The 15,245-nt window shown below is 41.5% G+C and overlaps 1 protein-coding gene across 3 annotated transcripts in view; it reads left to right on the top strand.

Moving 5' to 3' along the window:
* Nucleotides 1–15,245, top strand: part of DPP6 (dipeptidyl peptidase like 6) — a 1,887,605-nt gene that overhangs the window by 1,651,608 nt on the left and 220,752 nt on the right. For all 3 annotated transcript variants that reach the window (XM_069729746.1, XM_069729744.1, XM_069729745.1), the window contains exon 6: nucleotides 127–179. In XM_069729746.1, coding sequence (XP_069585847.1) covers nucleotides 127–179 — 53 coding nt within the window. The remainder of the gene's footprint in view (nucleotides 1–126; nucleotides 180–15,245) is intronic.

Genomic DNA, 15,245 nt, shown 5'->3' with positions numbered 1-15,245 from the left:
AATATTATATAGAGTACGTGCATCCTGCTCTTGTTCTAGAGTAATCCGTGACGGCTGACATTACACCTGGATGTTTCTTCTTGCTTTATGTCAGTGTTCCTCACACATTTCTTTTTATTATTTCAGATTTACCAGCACTCATTTACAGCGCAGTATGCCCTATGTGACCTCATCACTGGGTAAGATTCTGCTTTCACATTTAATACTGGTGATCAATGATATATTGTAGCCATGCACAATTACTTCTTTTTGGTTATTTGCATCTTCATTTGTTGATTCATTTGATGATTGAAAAATTAGGAAATGTTTAATGATGAAGAGTAGACCATTGTTTCTCACTCTAAAAACATCAAAGTGCTGTCATTATTATATAATATCCTGCTCATTAGAAGAGCAACATATATACAGTGAGACCTCCCTTAAAGATTTTACATTAACCTCTGACGAACCAATGGAGGTTTCCTTCCTTAAAGGGATTTTCTGTGAGTTTAAGAAAAATTAACAACAAGAAATAAACAGAACAAAAAAAAAGAAAGAAATACAAAAAGAATTAACTATACTTACCAGTCCTGAAGCTCTGGTGATCCCAACCAATCTGTGCTTACTTCCTGCAGTGATCATGTGCCACACACACAACCACATGACCACTGAATCCAGGGTCCTCATTGGCCTCATCTGTCACATGTCTCTCATGCTACTGTCATGTGTGCATGATCGGCACAAGTTAGCTGCAGGAAGTTAGCATAGACCAGCGGGTATAACTGGTTTTAAAGGGGTAATTATAGGTTAGTCCATTATTTTACATAATTTCCTTCTCAAGAGAATTTTTTTAAAGGAAACAGCTGATAATTGATGCATGCTCTCCAATCCACAGGCAGGATGTATCAGGCATTGGCTATATGTTTTCATCCATGTATGTGTAGGAGAACAGAGCATAGGAGACAAAGGGTTGCAAAGCCATGTAGCCTCCAGACTTGAATAAAACCTGCAGAACTAATCTCAAGAAGAAGAGTTGCAGAAGGGACAGAATTAGGTAGTGCCCCAGGTCAGGTGGGTGTGACAAAACCAGCCTCCAGTATGAAAGGTCAGCGCGCCAGAATGGGAGGAGATTTGGTGCCAAGAGAAGTGATAGACAATACCGCTGCAGCTCCAGCAGCGGAGATAGTAGGCCGCAGCCATGGATACCAGCTAGGCCAGGACCGAGATGATGACGGTCATGCACCAAAGAAAAGAGCTAAAGAGCTACGCTGGTCAAGGTCTAAACTGCGCTCAAGCACCGAAGACGGTGGGGAGGCACCTGTTCGACTAGTCTCCTGCGGCTCGGTCCCTGGCAGCTATTAACCTATGTTTTTCTCTGAATTGCCATGGTAGTTCAGAGTCAAACATATCATACAGATATACAGCCAGTGTTTTATACAGGCTGCCCTTGGAATGGGAAACATGCATCAGCTGTCAGGTTCCCCTTTAAAATGGTGAAAAACCTATTCAATTTTTCTCTAAACACAAAAAATGACCTAAAAAATCGTGCCAGATGATAACCAAAATGAACTGAAAAACCTACACATCTGACAGATACCATTTGTCAGATATCTTTTGGCTATCTCTCATATTGGGCACGTATGTTTTTTACTGAATGGCTGTGAAAAAGTGTAGTTTTGACAAATACCATCGGTCACTCATAGACTCCTTGTTCAAAATTATAAATATTGAGATTGAGGCTGTGCATACAGTGAAATGAACCTTTTGTTAACTCATGATTGTTTAATATGGTTTGTTTAATGTATAATTTTGTGATGAATTGTGTAAGAATTTAATTGAAATAAAAAACAATTGTAGAAGTTAATAAAATTCAAAATAATTTAAGATACAAAATAATTCATAATCCCTATTAATTCTGCTTAATAAACAATTATTATTGGTTTTGCGGACAATTTTGATCATCCCAAAAGAAAGACTTGGGGCCCAATTTATCAAAGCTTTTTTGCCAGAATTATGGTGGAAAACTTTTTAAATTTTTAGCGTGTCTATGCCAGTCCCTTCTGGTCCATGAATGTGGCGGGATGGGGTATGGCTAAGTGAGTTTGACAAATTCTTCAAAATTTACGCCACTTTGGTGGCAACAGTTACACCAGAAATGTGATTTAGTATCTGACTGGAGTAAAATTTGTGGCTAGATGCATGCCATTTCTAAGATGTGTGCGATGAGCCTTGGAGCAGGTGCCAGATCTTGCAGAGGAGTCAACTGGAAGATGTAATTCCACTGTCAGCGGATTTTAGTGTCACAGTAATTGTAGTGAACCCCTAAACACTTCCCTCGTGTCCACAATTGTCAATAGCGGGATGTAGCACTTATGGAGATGGTATAAGACCCCCGGGGCGCTCATGTAGACCTGGTGTCTGGGTGATTTTTTTTGGTGCACTTTCAAGCAGCAGACACAAGTGTGAACTTGTAAACGTAACACTTTACTGAAGGGGAAAACAGGACACAGTCTATGGTGGTGGTAGTTCATAGTATAAATAACACTGCATATTGTGGTATGAAAGAAGGTGTCTTCTCCTCCTTATGAAACCATCAAACTTAGGGCTTCTCAAGGTGACTGGAGCACAGGTCTTTTCACTTGCTCTTGGGGGAAATATTATGCACAGTCCAGGTAATGCTACACTAAGGGTGGGACCTTCATGGGTTGGCGGAGACATACTAGTAATGGAGCTTGTCATGCGCAGGTGTCCGAGTCGACCGCTTCCCGAGACACCAAGTGACACATCGTGCAGGCGCACCAAGGCCACGTTGCTTGCAGTCAAGCATCATGTGTGAAAATAAAGGGCAAGCGGTCCACTCGGACACCTTCGCATGCGCTGTCGTCATGACACTGCATACCAAGGCACCTGTAACACAGCATTGAACTCACAACGCACATGTGCCAACTATGAGTCTTTCAACACCTGAAGGTCATTCATTTTACTTGCCTCATACCGAGGGATTTCTTCATAGGTCGGTCAGACCTATATATACATAAACCCCCCCTCCCAACACACCTCCTGAGGAAGTGACCACACGAAACAGGCTTTGGGGCAGCGGGAGCACCTTTATTATAACTGGGTTACCAATGTAAGGTTTTATTTTTACTCTTCCTTGCATACTTTATATGCATGCTTGTTAGCAGCACCTTATATTTGATGCACTTTAGTTGTTAGTGGCTCAGGTCCACTGTATCTAATTTGCATACATGAGTTGCATCAGGAACACCAAGATATAGAATACGTAGTATCTCCCATTTATTATATCTGGCATTGCAGCCCTTGTTACTATTTAAGCAAAATTGTATTTTAATCTATTATATTTAATAAAATGTATGTTTTATAGCACATATACTCCATTTTCTATTTGTTGCTATTCAATTCCCTATCAGTATGTCTTTGGAGTGTGGGAGGAAACCAGAGAACCTGGAATCCCAGGCAAACACGGGGAGAACATACAAACCACTGGCAGATGTGGTTATTAGTGGGATTTGCATGGTTATAGTGCTAACCACTGAGCCACCATGCTGCTTAGTAGCCCACTGAAGTCATACTCACATGTCTATGGTGAAGTTGAGAAAATGGCTGTCTGCAGTTATGAAAATTGTAGAAAACAGCAACTTGAAAGCAAATATCTAATGTAAATCCCATCTAAATATTCTAATGCTAAAGCGAAGTTGTAAAACTATAAAGGGATTGTTGTGTTCTCCCTTCTTGTGATTATCTGAGAAAAACACTTTGTCAAGGCCGCCGGAATTGGCTTATTGACTTTCCAGATATAAAATGTCAGCATCAGGCTTCAGGGTTTTCCTTTCATCTGAGTTTGATGTTCTACCCTAGTATTAGATGTTCTGAACTTTCAGCCATCAGTTATTGAATGTCTATTGTTAGTTTATCCTCTGAGTGATTGAATCTCCCGATCAATTCTGGAGACAATATTTCAGCAAATGCATCAAAGCTCCTTCAAGCTCCCTAAGGTTACTGCAGTCTTGGATAGGATAACATCTGTCTGGAGGTTATTGCTGCAGTTTAGAGATGTAGAGCTGTAACTTAGAAGCCAAAGCTGTAGGATGTTAAAGGAAATCTGTCTCAAGATTTTTGCTACCTCATCTGAGAGCAGCATATTGTAGAGGCAGGGACCCTGATTCAAGCGATGTATCACTTAGTTTGCTGGGTGCAGCGGTTCTGACACAATCAGAGTTCTCCGATGTAGCAGGGCTGAGAAAGCTAACCCCGACTACACCAGGCTGTGTATATACACGGTCTATTGACAGTGAGCTGCTTATCCCAGAAGAGGCAGTGTTTGACTAACATGCACACGCTGCTGTAACTGATTAGTCGGTACAATGATCATCAGGTGATAAAACATTCATTGTAATTGTGATATGTTACACATTGTTGAAATCTGTGTTTTAACCCCTACCTCATGCTATCCTCGGAATTACATAGCAAATCCTGCTGACAGATTTAAACGGAACCTGTCACCTGAATTTGGCGGGACCGGTTTTCGGTCATATGGGCGGAGTTTTCGGGTGTTTGATTCTCTGTCCTGCGTAGTACACACCTGCGCAAGATCGCCTTGCGCAGGCGTGTACTATGGAGGACAGAGAATGAACTTCAATCCAATATTGCGGCCAGCATGCAGCATGCAACCAGAGGGTAAGGAAAGGGTGAATCAAACACCCGAAAACTCCGCCCATATGACCGAAAACCGGTCCCGCCAAATTCAGGTGACACACTTCCATATTTAAACAAGTCGCTAAAAAATTGGTACCAGTGTTGTCAGTGTTTTGGATCAGTGTGTCACCCGTGTGTCAGTTCTTTCCATCCGTGTTATGAATAATTTTCACATATGGATAAATAAGATCAAAAGCTTCTCCTATCGCTTGCAATGTTAAACACGGAAAACACATGGATGTCATCCGTGTGCTACACGTGTTTTTCACTGGCCCATAGACTTGTATGGGGCCTTCTCATCTGTGATACTGGAATAAAACGGACATGTGTCCAAACGTTTTTCACTGACACATGGCCCAAGAAAGCACACCATGTGAATAGCACCACCGGTTAGCATAGCACCACTGGTTATAACGGGCATGTGTTGTATCAGTGAGTAAAATGGATAGAACACTGTGGGGTGATAAACTAATCAACTTGAATATATTTTAGAGGACTGTACACAATCATGTAGATGGTTTATGGACATAAGTTTCTAACAGGTTACATTTAACACCATTATACATCTACCCTTATCTATGCCATTTACAGTTAGATCCAGAAATATTTGGACAGTGAACAAATTTTCAAGATTTGAGCTTTTGTGTACAACTATTTCTGAGGTAAAATGAAACAACTGAGATGCAATTGAAGTGTAGACTTTCAAGATTAATTAGAGGGGTTTTTGCATGAACAAAGTTAATTGTAATCAATAGATCTTGGAATAATAATAATTTCCACCATTGGATGTGTTTAACAGAAATGTTCCTGTGCTGAGATAATCTTATACATGTGCCCCTGCTGTGTACTGTGTAATGGCTGTGTCTGACCGTACAGGAACATGGTCTGATCATACCACAGCTCCTGGGCAGAGGAGGAAGCAAAAGAAAGTATACAGACATTACAGCTCGGGATCACAAATAATTCTTTCTTTGAAGATAAATATTTTTTAAAAACAGGCAGGGAAATGCTTTAAGTCACAAAAAATAATTAAATGTGATCCCATGCTGTCCTGTCTGAACATTCTCTTTTGCTTCCTCCCCCGCCCAGGAGCTGTGGTGTGATCAGACCTTGTCCCTGTACGGTCAGACACAGCCATTACACAGTACACAGCAGGGGCACATGTATAAGATTATCTCAGCACAGGAACATTTTTTTGTAAACACATCCAATTGTGGACACTATTATTATTCACAAGATTTAAAATCGACTTTAAAATGAACTTTGTTCAAGGGAAATCCCTTTTTTAAAAGTGTTGAACAAAAATATCCAGTGGAAATGTTTAGGAAATGCAACCATTTTTCTTCAAAGCCTCCTCAATTCGGGGGCTCAAGAAATGATTGGAAAATTTCACTTCACCATAAATAAAATGTTCATTTTTAATATTTTGTAGAGAATCCTTTGCAGGCAATGACGGCCTGAAGTCTGGAAGCCATGGGCTTCACTAAACACTGGGTTTCCTCCTTTGTGATGATTGCCGGCCTTTACTTCAGCTGACTTCAGTTGTTTCTTGTTTGTGGGTCTTTCTACCTTATATTTCATCTTATTTTAAGCATGTGAAATGCTGCTCTATGGGGTTGAAATCTGGTATTTGACTCGGCCATTGCGGAATATTCCACTTCTTTTCCTGGGATGCTTTCGCATGATGTTGTTTTGGGTCATGGTCCATCTATACTTTGAAGCGCCATCCAATCAACATTGCTGCATTTAGTTGAATCTGAGCAGAAAGTATAGGACCTGTACATTTCAGAATTCATCCGGCTGCTTCTGTCTTCAGTCACATCATCAATAAACACTAGTGACCCAGTGCCATTGGGAACAATGCATGCCCAAGCCATCACACTACCTCCTCCAGGTTATACAGAAGATGTGGTGTGATTTGGATCATGACCTGTTCCAAGCCTTCTCCATACTTTCTTCTTCCCATCATACTGGTGCAGGTTGATCTTCATTTCATCTGTCCAAAGAATGCTTTTTCAGAACCGAGCATGCTTCTGTAGATTTTTTTTTTGGCCTTTCTAATTTTAAGGTTAATTAATGGTTTTCAATGGTGGTGAACCCTCGGTATTTACTCTCATGAAGTCGTCTCGTATGGTAAACTAAGATACTGAAACTCCTATTTCCTGGAGAGTGTTTGTCCCTTGGTTGGATGTTGTTAAAGGGATTTTCTTCACCTTGGAAAAGATTCCACAATCAGCAACCTCTGTTGTCTTCTGTGTATGTCAATGACTTTTAGAGTTCCCAAGCCCACCAGTGCACTCTTTTTTTTTCAAAAATGTACCAAGCTGTTTATTTGGCTGTTCCTAATGTTTCTGCCATCTCTCTGATGGATTTCCTTGTTTTTTTTCAGCCTCATGACAGTCTGTTTCACTTCCATTGAGTTTGATCCCATTTTGTGGGTTCACAGCAACAGCGTCCAAATGCAAATGCCACACCAGGAGTCAACTCCAGACCTTTTACTTGATTAATTAATGATGGATTTACCAGGGAACAGCCCATAAATCCCAATAAAGAGCTTTTAAGATAATTGTACAATTACTTTTGGTCCCTTTAAAAAGAGGCAGCTGCATATTAAAAAGCTGTAATTCCTAAACCCTTACTCCAAGGATGATGTGAATACCCTCAAATTAAAGCTGATAGTCTGCACTTTTAGCCCGTATCGATTATATAACTGAATCCTGAATATGTTTTGGTAAACAGCTAAAATTCCAAAACTTGTGCCTTTGTCCAAACATTTCTGGACGTAACTGTATTTATTATATGAGGTGCACTTTTATTTATATAATATTGTGCAGATATATTTAGTGAGATCTTTGTATTAAAAAATATAGCTTAATACCTTTTCTTGAATAGTATTCTACATTGACATGTCATTAAAATCTTTGCTAAAAGGACACTCTTTTCACACTTGTGAAGCCTAGAAAAATTCTACGAATACATTTGGTTCATGCGTCATCATTGCTTGAACGAAGAAATAAAACAGTTCTTCTGACCCTGGAGGAGGATTTGCTAAGTGTATCAAAAGTTCCTTGTTTGCCAAATGAGCATTATCAGTGTCTACTTTTATTGTTGCCTTCTCTTTAAGTAATGTTTAGTTCCCAGCATTACAGCCTCCGGAGTTTACATTAATGGTCTTAAGATCCTATAATAGCCAGACGTGTTCTACTTTAATATTCTAACAGCTATTATATAAATATTATGTGATCTTTTATATTCGTGTCCTGCTCCCGTCTGCCATCTAGTGGTCAGGACTGGCGGTACAGTCTTGTATCTCAAAGTCTGACAGCTATGGCGTTGGAAAATGAGTGCGCATATTTCTTTGTAAGTAGGCCGAGAGGACAAAAAATATTTAGCAGTGGTCTCTGACACGTTTAGTATATTATGTGTAACATGTGTTCCTTAGATCTCATCTGCCTAGCAAACAGAATTTTACAAACTGTAGCATTACTTGAGGTTCTGCTGCAGATGATGTTTAGATTACTAGTGTTTTCCCAGGGCTGAATTGAGAAATGTTCTCAGGTTTCAGCATTTTTTTTTAAATAGACTCAAAAATGAAGCGCCGCTGTCAGAAAGTAAAATCTCTCCCTGATCACAGCATAGCTGATGAGGACAAATAAACCGGAGAGGAAGCAAGGGAGAGAAAAACAAAAAAACAAACAGGCAGAATGGTAAATTATTGAATACTGGCAGAAAGAAAAACAGATATATACCATAAATCAAAATATTGCTAAAAGTGAATATGTGGCCAATACCCTCCGGCCCATTACTCTGCTAAAGCTTAGAAATATTGGATTATGTATTGGCTTTTATACACTAACATCAGTTATGTTTGAAGAATACACCCCTGTGCCAGCTACTGAGTGTGACCCACCAACGATGGGTATGAAAATGCATGAAAATCGCATGTAAGGCTACATTCCCACAATGAGTATTTGGCGAGTTTTTGATGTTACAGATTTTCTGCACCTATTATGTAAATTAGGTTACGAGTTTTTGATGCTTACCGTACCCATTTGACACATTCATTTTTTTCCCTATTTTCCTTTTGAAAATTTGGGGTGCGTCTTATGGTCCGGTGCGTCTTATAGTCCAAAAAATACGATAATTTATTTTACTCAAATAGTACAATTAATTCCATAGCGCTTTACAGATATCATGACCATTGTCCCCGATGGGGTTCACAATTTAAATTCCCTATCAGTATGTCTTTGGATTGTAGGAGGAAACCGAAGAGCCCGGAGGAAAACCCACAAACACAGGGAGAACATACAAATTCCTTGCAGATGTTGTCCTTGCTGGGATTGGAAACCAGGACCCCAGTGCCACGCGGCAATTTTTAAACAAAGCTGCTTTGTAATTTGTACTTCCTCATATTCAGCTTTGGTAAAACTTTATTAATCTAGTCATGTGCGGATTATGTGCACGTTTGATGGGAAAAGACGGATGAGTTTTTGTTGTGTTTTGACGCTGCATATTTTTTATATGTAAAAAATGCAGCATCTTAGAATAAGCTTGTGAGTTTTGTGTGCAGATTTTTCCCATGGACTTGCTTTAGATGCAGAAAATATGTAGGTAAATAATGCACTTAGGTTTTTAGTGCATTTTCGCAGTGGAAACACATCTAATCAATAAAGTTTTGTCAAAGCCAAATTCTCAGAAGTGTCAAAAATAAAAAAAGTAATGTAAAAAAACGCACTAAAAAATGCAATGAGCGCAAATCTTGTTTTTGATGCTGTGGCTTTTGCCACTATTAGGTATGTTATGTTTTATATAAAGCTGCTATATTTTTGATACCTCCTGGTATGGTTTGGCTTTGACAAAACTTCACGTGTGGATTACATGCGTTTAGTGCGTTTCCACAGCAAAAAATGCGCTAAAACCTCTTGTGTTTTTTACCTGCAGAATTTTCTCATCTAAGCAATTCTTTGCACATAAAAGTCAGCGTACTCGCAGGAGGAGTTGATATGTTGTGGATTTTCTCAGTTTATGCTGAGTAAAAAAAAAAAAAAAACATACAGTGGGCATGAGATTTCTATAACTCCCATCCACCCTGCTGGAATTGTAGGACGCTGCGTTTTTGAATCAGTAAAAATGCAAAGCGTCAAAAATTCACCAAAAACTCATTGTAGGCGAACATTCCCATGATTAACTTTTGGTGAGGTTTTCATGTTGCAGATTTTCTTCACCATTTCTGCATCTATTGAGTAAATTAGGTTACATTTGTTTGTTTTTTTAATTGCGATTTTTAGTGCATTTTTATCAAGTTTCTGACACTGTGTTTTTTGTCTCCTGTTGGCCTGTTATGTTTTATAAAAAGGTGCTTTGTTTTTGATAGTTCCTGGTATTTGGTTTTGTCGAAACTTTATTGATATAGGAATTTGCAGATTATATGCATTTTTTATGCGTTTCCACAAACGGAAACACTCTAAATACACACATGTTTTTATCTACAGTTTATCTGCATCTAATGCTAGTTAATAGGGAAAATCTACAGATAAAAAAAAATGATATGTAGCATATTTGGAACACAGACTGCAGGTTAGCTTGGGGTGAGAAAAAAAAAGAAGTGGGCATGAAATTTCTATAAGGCTTTATTCACACTTCAGTATTTTCGACCAGTATGTCATCAGTATTTGTATACTAAAACCAGGAGTGTCTCCAAAACACAGAACAGTTGTCACTCTTTCAATTATAGTTTTTCTTTGTAAGTTCCATTCCTGGTTTTGGCATACAAATACTTACGCAAAATACTGACCAAATACTGACCTGTGAATAATCCCTTAGGCCGGTTTCACACATCAGTGTCTCCGGTACGTGTGGTGACAATTTTCTTACGTACTGGAGACACTGATACACTAAGACCCATTCAAATGAATGGGTCTATGCACATGTCAGTGTGTTTTCACAGACCATGTGTCCATGTACAAAAATGCAGACATGTCTATTTTCACCCGGACACACGGGCCGCAAAATGTGCCACACACGTGTACACGGAGAATAGTGCACCCTTTCCTCCGTATGCATAGACGGCCACCGGGGAAGTAGTGCTACTGTAAGCTGCTGTTCCCCGGTGGCTGGTGCTGAACGCGGCTTTCATCCAGTCTCCACTGCTCTGCCGGCGAGCAGCGTGATCAGGGGAAAATGAATTAATGAAAAACCCGATGTGGGGTCCCCCTATGTTTTTAAACCAACTCGGCAAGACTGACAGGTGCGGGCTATTCTCAGGCTGGTAAGGGGCCATGGATATGGGCTCCCCCTAGCCTAAAAACAGCAGCCCGGACCTGCCCAAAAAAGGTGCATCTATTAGATGTGCCAATTCTGGAGCTTTGCCTCATTCTTCCCACTTACCCTGTAGCGGTGGCAAGTGGGGTAATGGGAGGTTAATGTCACCTTCCTATTGTAAGGTGACATTAAGCCCAGCTTAGTAATGGGGAGGTGTCAATAAGACACCTCCCCATTACTAATTCTATAGTTGGTAAAGGGTTAAATAAGCACCACACAGTAAGAATAAAGTATTTTAATGAAATCATACACCACACAGTTTTTCCATCTTTATTATACTGCTAATCCAAGCAATGCCCTCGATCTCCTGTAGAAAAATAATAAACCAATAATATACCATACCTATCCGGCATTCAGTCCCACACCATAATCCATATCTGAGGAATGTACAGTTTATAACTGGGAGCGGTGCTAAGATGCGACCACCCTGGCTGTAAACTACTGGGGAATGAATGAGGAGCAGCGGGCACAGGCTCAGTAACTAGCGGTGACATTACTGAGTCTGTGCTCGCTGCCGGCATGAACTCCTGTGACCTCAGGACCATGGGAGAATGCAAGTGATGAACTGCCATGACCTCATCACTTGAATTCTCAAACAGTCCTGAGGTTTCAGGAGTTCATGCCGGCAGCGAACACAGACTCAGTGATGTCACCTCTTGTTACTGAGCCTGTGCCCGCTGCTTCTCATTCATTCATTCTCCCGTGCTCACACTGATTGCCGGTAGAGCAGGGGAGAATGGTTGACAGCTGGCTTCAGCACTAGCCGCCAGGGAACAGTGCTTTCAGTAACGCTACTTCTCCAGCAGCCATTCATGTGGTACTGATGTGGCACACGGGCGGCACACGGTTGCCACACGTGTGCCGCATGTAGTAGTCGCACGGACACATGGACACTGATCTCTCCAGTACCGTTTTTCTGGTACCAGAAATATCAGTACGTGTGAAATCGGCCTTAATCAAATCCAATTTGCTGCAACTGTAAGATGCTGCATTTTTGAAACAGCAAAAAAGCATTGTGTTAAAAACTCACCAAGAACTCATTGAGAAAGCATAGCCTTAGTCCCCTTCACTCGTCAGTATCCCCGGTACGTGTGATTACAGTTTTCACAAGTACCGGAGACACTAAAGGTACCGTCACACTTAGCGACGCTGCAGCGATTCCGACAACGATCCGGATCGCTGCAGCGTCGCTGTTTGGTCGCTGGAGAGCTGTCACACAGACCGCTCTCCAGCGACCAACGATGCCGGTAACCAGGGTAAACATCGGGTTACTAAGCGCAGGGCCGTGCTTAGTAACCCGATGTTTACCCTGGTTACCATCGTTAAAGTAAAAAAAACAAACACTACATACTTACCTACCGCTGTCTGTCCCCGGCGCTGTGCTTCTCTGCTCTGGCTGTGAGCACAGCGGCCGGCTGCCCGGCGCTCACAGCCAGAACAGAGAAGCAGAGCGCCGAGGACAGACAGCGGAAGGTAAGTATGTAGTGTTTGTTTTTTTTACTTTAACGATGGTAACCAGGGTAAACATTGGGTTACTAAGTGCGGCCCTGCGCTTAGTAACCCGATGTTTACCCTGGTTACCAGCGAAGACATCGCTGAATCGGCGTCACACACACCGATTCAGCGATGTCTGCGGGACGTCCAGTGACGAAATAAAGTTCTGGACTTTCTTCCCCGACCAGCGACATCACAGCAGGATCCTGATCGCTGCTGCCTGTCACACTGGACGATATCGCTAGCCAGGACGCTGCAACGTCACGGATCGCTAGCGATATCGTCTAGTGTGACGGTACCATAGACCCATTCAAGTAAATGGATCTGTGCACATGTCAGCGTGTTTCCACAGACTGTGTTTCCATGGGTAAAACATGCTGACATGTCTGTTTTTATAAGTATCACGAGCCGCAAAACATCCTGCACTTGTGCACACTGATGACACACGGAAGACATCTGTGTGTCATCGGTATGACACGTACCAGCACCTGGGAATCATTGGTCCTGTTCACACTGAGCCCCGACACTGGCTGCTGAAGGCAGTTCTCATCATTGTCCTCTTCTTATGGTAAACTGCGATGATCTCACTGAGGTCACCGCAATTCATGGGCCCACTCTCGCTGCAGCGAGTCATTTTCTTGCTGATGAGCAAATGTCGCACAGATGGATTAACGGCATGGAACACTATGAATTCTTTCTGCTTTGGACAGGTGACAGATATTGTTGTTGACAATGGCTTCAGAGGATTTGGAGTTAAGGTGAGTATAATGTTTTTTTATTTTATTCTTAATTTTACACTAGATGTAAACAGCAGGGGCTGAATACAACTCTCAACATTGTCCCCTTCTCGCGATGGTCGCAGGTGCCTTACAATAGTGCGAACTGTGACGTCTTTTCTCAGGTACTGGTACGCATGATAATGATGTGGCACACGGGCGGCACATGGTTGCCACACGTATGAAACACATGGACACGGACAACCCCGGTACAGGTTTTTCCTGTACCAGAAATTTCAGAACATGCAAAGGAGGCCTTAAGGCTAAGTTCCCACAATGAGCTATTGGTGAGTTTTTGATATTGCAGATTTTTTGTACCATTTCTGCACCCATTAAGTGAGATAGGTTACTATTTTTTTTTAAATAAGCAGCATAAAAAACTAGCCAAAATCTCATTGTGGAAACATAACCTACAGAGCATTAAACTCTTAGGTAATGTTCCCTCAATGAGTTTTTAGTGAGTTTTTTACTCTGTGTATTTTAGAAAAAAAATCTAAATAACTAATTTTACTGAATGGGTGCAGAAACATTATACGAGTCATCTGCACTGCAGTGTCAGAGTGATAACAAGCTGTCGTACAACGCTGGATGAAAGAGGCGGAGGAAGATGGGGACATTCGCAGAGACTAACTGCGCATGCACCAGATTCCCAGCCCTGCAGTGTGAATAAATCATAACACACTGTGGGGCGGGATCTCAAGCATCCGCTACATGCAGGTGCGATATCAGGAGATCAGCTGATGTGAGTTCCAGGGCAGCGCGCACGGTGCATGCCCCAAAAATAAGAGAGCTATGCGCAGGCGCCTATGACGTGAATACAAACAGAGGAGGCGGTGCCCGGTGCACTGAGGGGATGATTGACGGCTGGGAGGCAGTTGAGTCAGGGGGAAAAAACATACCCCCCGGACTCAATACAGGTATGGCACGCAATTTATAAAACTGAATATTTCTGAGTTATTAGGGAGCAAAAACATAAGTGCTACAGAAGGTGGCTCTTTTACTTAAAAACACTCTGGGGGGTGACAGGTTCCATTTAAGAGACCCCTTTACAATAGGTCAGAGCCATTTTGGTGGTATAAGGAAAAGTACAAAGTACTAGATGGGTTTTCTAGTATGACTTATAATGGTTTATTCCTGTGCTTACATTTTAAAGTATAATCAATTAATTAAAGAAGCACTCCTCCTATCTAAGTTTGTATGTACTGTGTACTCACAATTACTAATTTTGCATTTCTATACCCAGCTAATTCTTCTTTTTTCTCTGCTCTATCTGGAAGCAGAAAGTCTATTTTCCCTGCAAATATCATTCTTTTCTTCTTCTTCTTACTGACCCAGCTGCTCTCTCCTCCCCCCCTGCCAGGGACTTTTGCAGCGACTCATGACTCATGCATGGAATATTGACCATCTGTTTCTACATAGAGAGTAGAAGAATTCAGCAAGTCATTTTTTTTAATCACGTGATATCAGAGATCTAAAGGAAAAGAGAAGAATTAGCTGGGTAGAAAAGCAAAATGAGCAATTGTAAGTACACAGTGCTATATAATATGATGATTGCAATATACTAAGAGGATAGCAGTTTTGATGGAAGTGCTTCTTTAACCCCTTAACGACCGTCAATACGCCTTTTAACGGCGGCCTCTAAGGGTACTTAAACCACAGCGCCGTTAATAAACGGCGCTGTGGAAAAAGTAAATAGCGCCCCCCAGAGTCCGATTTTTTCCAGGGTCTCGGCTGCCGGGGATAGCCGAGACCCCAGAGAACATGATTCGGGTTGATTTTTACCGACCCCGCTTTTGCCATCGCCGGTAATTAACCGTTAACCGGCGATTGCAAAAAAAAACGCGATTTCTTTTTATTTTCTCTGTCCTCTGATGTGATCGCACATCAGAGGACAGAGAAATGGGGTCCCCAATAGCCCCCGATACTTACCTGTCTCCCCCGGTGCTCCTTGTGGCTCCC

The sequence above is a fragment of the Ranitomeya imitator genome, chromosome 6 (assembly GCF_032444005.1).
Source record: "Ranitomeya imitator isolate aRanImi1 chromosome 6, aRanImi1.pri, whole genome shotgun sequence".
NCBI classification, from domain to species: Eukaryota; Metazoa; Chordata; class Amphibia; order Anura; family Dendrobatidae; genus Ranitomeya; species Ranitomeya imitator.
The sequence above is the reverse complement of the archived record's forward strand: the minus strand, read 5'-3'. Positions and strand labels throughout refer to the sequence as shown.